Source organism: Plasmodium gaboni, chromosome 2 (genome assembly GCF_001602025.1).
Source record: "Plasmodium gaboni strain SY75 chromosome 2, whole genome shotgun sequence".
NCBI lineage: Eukaryota > Apicomplexa > Aconoidasida > Haemosporida > Plasmodiidae > Plasmodium > Plasmodium gaboni.
This window is the reverse complement of record NC_031482.1, coordinates 636,109-641,001: the sequence shown is the minus strand read 5'-3', so window position 1 is coordinate 641,001 and position 4,893 is coordinate 636,109. Positions and strand designations below refer to the sequence as shown.

At 17.0% G+C, this 4,893-nt stretch overlaps 2 protein-coding genes across 2 annotated transcripts in view; both read left to right on the top strand.

The window, feature by feature from the left end:
* Positions 1-1,115: 1,115 nt before the first annotated feature.
* On the top strand, positions 1,116-2,218 carry PGSY75_0219800 (exported protein (PHISTc); the record flags this gene model as incomplete). The annotated part of the gene is made up of 2 exons (XM_018783861.1): positions 1,116-1,208; positions 1,295-2,218. The coding sequence occupies 2 exons, from the start codon at positions 1,116-1,118 to the stop codon at positions 2,216-2,218; spliced, it is 1,017 nt and encodes a 338-aa protein (XP_018643851.1).
* Positions 2,219-4,020: 1,802 nt separating this feature from the next.
* Positions 4,021-4,893, top strand: part of PGSY75_0219700 (exported protein (PHISTc)) — a gene marked incomplete at both ends in the record, with an annotated part of 1,038 nt that continues 165 nt past the window's right edge. The window contains 2 exons of the mRNA XM_018783860.1: positions 4,021-4,161; positions 4,312-4,893. The exon at positions 4,312-4,893 is cut by the window's right edge and continues 165 nt beyond it. Coding sequence (XP_018643850.1) covers positions 4,021-4,161; positions 4,312-4,893 — 723 coding nt within the window. The remainder of the gene's footprint in view (positions 4,162-4,311) is intronic.

The following is a 4,893-nucleotide window of genomic DNA, read 5'->3' as shown; positions in this document are numbered from 1 at the left end:
TGAAAACTTAAAAAAATTAATATAATATAATATATTTTATATTTCTATTCGTAAAAAAAAAAAAAAAAAATACACCATATTATATATATATATATATATATATATATATATTTACATATGTATGTGTATATAACTTTTTCTACATATCAAACAGGAAAATTATACACAAAATATATTATATAATATTTTTCATTTTTTTTTTATGTATTCCATTTATTGGCATAAAATAAAAATAACTCTAAAATATTTCATATTCGCAAAAAAACATAAACCAGTAATACATAAATAGTAAAGAACGTAATAAATAAATAACATGATATTTTACTATTCCCCAAATATTATATTTTTATAAAATCAATTTTATTGTATTATATATATATATATATATATATATATATGTGTGATATTAAAGTTTAAATACTTATATATTATTATATTTTATTTTTTTTTTATTATTTTCATATTTGTGAAAAATGTAGTAATTTATGCCTGACATTAGTGTATAATTTATATTTACCATAATATTATTATACATTATTTTTTTAATATTTTTAAGATATATTTCAAATGTACCAATTATATAGACGCCATATATTCTTAATATATATTCCTTTTTAATCTAACAGTAGTAGAATACTAATAAATTATATATAAAACATATAGCATATAATTATATACACATAACATACCTGAAATATAATATGACTATTCATAACATTTAGTATACTTTAGTATTTATAACAAAAATTAACCTTAATTGTTTTCACCTATATATATTAAATGGATAAAATATAAAATATATATAATTATTTGATAAAATGGCCAAAACTATACCTTCACATATATATATATATATATATATATATATATATATATATATATATATATATATAGTGAATTCTTAAATATATAATTCATTACGTTTATATGGAAATAAATAATTCGTAATAAATAGGTTCACATAAACATTATTTTTTTATGTTATTATTACAAACGTTTCTTATAATAGACAAAAAAAAAAAAAAAAAATAAAAAGAATAAATAAATTAATATATATACACATATTTATCACAAAAGAAGAAAAAAATTTTTACATCTTAAAAACTAGCAACACAATGAGGCACAAAAATGCATATATACTTAAGATGTCTAATTTAATCGTTTTAGTGTTCCTTACTATTTATATCCTCTTATTTCACCCTACACAAGTAAGTAATTAATAAAAAAATAAAATAAATATTATATATATATATATATATATATATGCATTAATTTTTTATAACACAATTTGTAGCATAAATCTATTAGTGCTTACATAAATTTTACCAACTCTCAAGCACTTATGAAAAGCACCCATAAAAGAAAACTTGCTCAAAAATTGAAGAATCTGATTCAAAAAAAAATACTAGGAAAAGTTTTCAATTCACAGGTAAATGAAAAAGAGGTCCCTCATGAAAATGAAAAGGAAATCCCTCATGAAAATGAAAAGGAAGTCCCTCATGAAAAAGAAAAGGAAGTCCCTCATGTAAATGTTGATGGTACTCCTTTATACAACAAAACATATTTATCACATAAAGAAAAGAAAATAGATTCTCAAAATAGGAATAGACCTATTAATAGTATAAAAAATAATGACGCCAAAGAAAACAAAAAAAATGACTACGACATAGTTGGGAACACACAAAACAAGTACAAGAAATATAATAAAAAGAGTAATAATATAAATGACAAAAAAAAGAAATATACAGTCAGATTATTTTTAAAGAATATTGATGATGAAAAAATTGAATATATTCAAAACCTAACAGATGAAAAAATTGATATAATGATTCAAAATATACATGAGAATATTACTAAGGATGAACTCTTTTTCATATGGACAAACGTTCGTTATAATTATATAAGAAAATATGTAGATGTGATGAATGAACTTTGGTCATATGTAAAAGAAGAATCAGATAAAAATAACTATTCAGATATTGCTTTTAATAAAGTATGGTGGAAATTATATCCTGAACTTATTTCTGAATTTAGAGAAGAAGACAATAACATTTGTAATGACTTTTTAAATATATTCAATACAGAAATATGTGATCCAGCTATATATATCAATTTTATTAATATGACGAGAAAAATATGGAATGAAATAATTAGTGTCATGAGATATAAATGGATTACAATCATTTCTTATAATTTCCCCCCAAGGATAAATAAATAAATATACATACATATATATATATATATATATATATGTCTATATTTATTTATTCATATTATTATTTTAAAGAAATATTTACTTACAACTTCTTATCATATATAACACATCACAATAAAGAAAAAAAATAATACAATCCATTATACATTATTATATATTTTATTTAGTGTACTTATATATATTTTAAAATATACTTGCATATAACCATGTTAATATCTCCTTTGTCAGTATATTATAAATTATATATTTAAATTTATTTATTATTTTTTCGTTTTTTTTACTTTTAATAATCTTTGTGTATTAATATTATACGCACTAAAAAAAAAAAAAAAAAAAAATTGGATCAAGAATAAAATATATGTAGTAATATATAATTTTATTCCACATACATATAACACCAAAAATTATAAATATAAATATATAAAAATATTTAAAAAATTATTTATATGTATATCATTTTTAAAATATTTATTATAAAAATAGGATTAAAATTTTCTGACAATTTTTATTAAATCATATTTAAGTTGAAAAAAACATTATTATAAATATTAATAAATATATATATTTAAATATTATTATATAATAATAATTTATTGGTTGTATTATTAAAATGATAATAACTATTATATTATTCTATAAAAAACAAGAACAAAATTAATTTGAACGTACACTTCATTTTGTTCTATATATATTTTAACACTCTTATGAATATATATATATATATATAATGTATATAATTTTTTTTTTTTTAATATATAAACCCTGAATAATATTCTATTAAAGTAACTTAAAAAGAAAAAATAATAATTATACATAGAAAATAGAAATATTTTAAAAAAATTATCATAACAATATTATATATATATAAATAATTATATGTCTTGGTTCTATTATTTTAGTGTTTTTTTAATGAGATATTATAAATACAATAATAAAATTAAAATTATTTTTATATTTACCTATATATATATATTATATATTTATATTACAAACAAATCGACTAGAGTACTACCCCAAAATTTTAAATTTAATAATTATATAAATATGCATGTTTTTACAACTTGTATTTTCATATAATTATTAAGAAAAAAAAAATATATATATATATATATAATATATATTAAAAATATTTTTATATAAAAAATATAGATAAATAAATAACATATTTTCATTCAAGAAATTATAAAAACTTTTTTATTTGATTTTTTTCTCATTCACAAATATATATATATATGTATATAATAATTATTACATGTTTTTTAATATTTATAAATATTTTATTAAGTATTTGAGAGCTGTTCTATAAAATATTCCTATATATATATATATATATATATTGTATATTTATTATAATATTTCTCATTTAATAATTATTTGTATTATTTAACGTCATTTTTTAATTATTGTTTATTTTTCATTTTTTCATTTTTCAAATTTTTTATAAATGTTGTAACATATATTATAAATTAAGAGTATAATATATAAAACAACCAAAATTATTCCAACATGAAATAAATAAAATGAAATAAAATAAAATGTAGAAACAAAAAAATATATATATAAATATATAACATATATGTATATATTTTTTTTTATATATTATATTTATTTATCTATTTGTTTTAATATTTCTTTAATGAACCCCTCATTTTAATTATTTATATTTTTTTTTTAACTTATTATTTAAATTTTGGGTTACATTTTTTTTTTTTTTTTTTTCTTTTTGAATAATATACCTAAAGTAATATTTTTATAAAACTTATCCTCTATTTAATTATTTATTTAGATACCTTTAGATTTATAAAATGATATCAAGAAATAATTATAATTGTTTAATAAAAAAGGACGAATTAAAATATAAAAAAAAAAGTGGTTTCATTTTTTCCACTTTTTTCAAAATTTTCTTTCCTCTTGTACTTTTTGCTTTATATAATATCCTCATACAGGTAATATTGTTTTTGGTGTTTATTAATAAGAGAAAATGACAAGAACATTACATGATATAAAATATAATATGATGCAATTTAATATAGTATGCATAATAATAAAATATCTACATATATATATATATATATATTTCTTTTTTTTCATTTTAGATTAATTCCAAGTTGAATAAGCAGATAGACGCATATTCTTCCTATAAGCATAACCAAAAAAATTCAAGACAAATGTCTGAACATTTACGACATCATCATATCTCAAATATTAGCTCTAGACCTTTGAGCAGTGATTTAAATGATTATTCAATAGAAGATGAAGAAGTAATGAATATCTTCAATAATAATATGATGAATAATAATAATTTAAATGACAACAGTACTAATGTAAATAATGTTGAAAATAGGACAATCGATGAACTTAAAAATAGTTTCATTAATAATTTTGGAAATAAAGATGAATTGAACAAAATAAATGAAGAAGAGTACGATAAATTATCTGATGAAGAAATAAATGATAAACTTGATAAATTAGATGAATATGTTAGTAAAAAAGATATGTATATTATATGGTATAATTATTCTAATAATTCTAGGAAAAAATATTATAATATGATAGATAATGTATGGGCACGTTTTGAATCATTATGTTCTTTTCATAACATTCCAAATAAAATTTTATTTAAATTATGGAATAAAGCATATAATGATCTTATATGTACACTTCATAACAAAGATTAT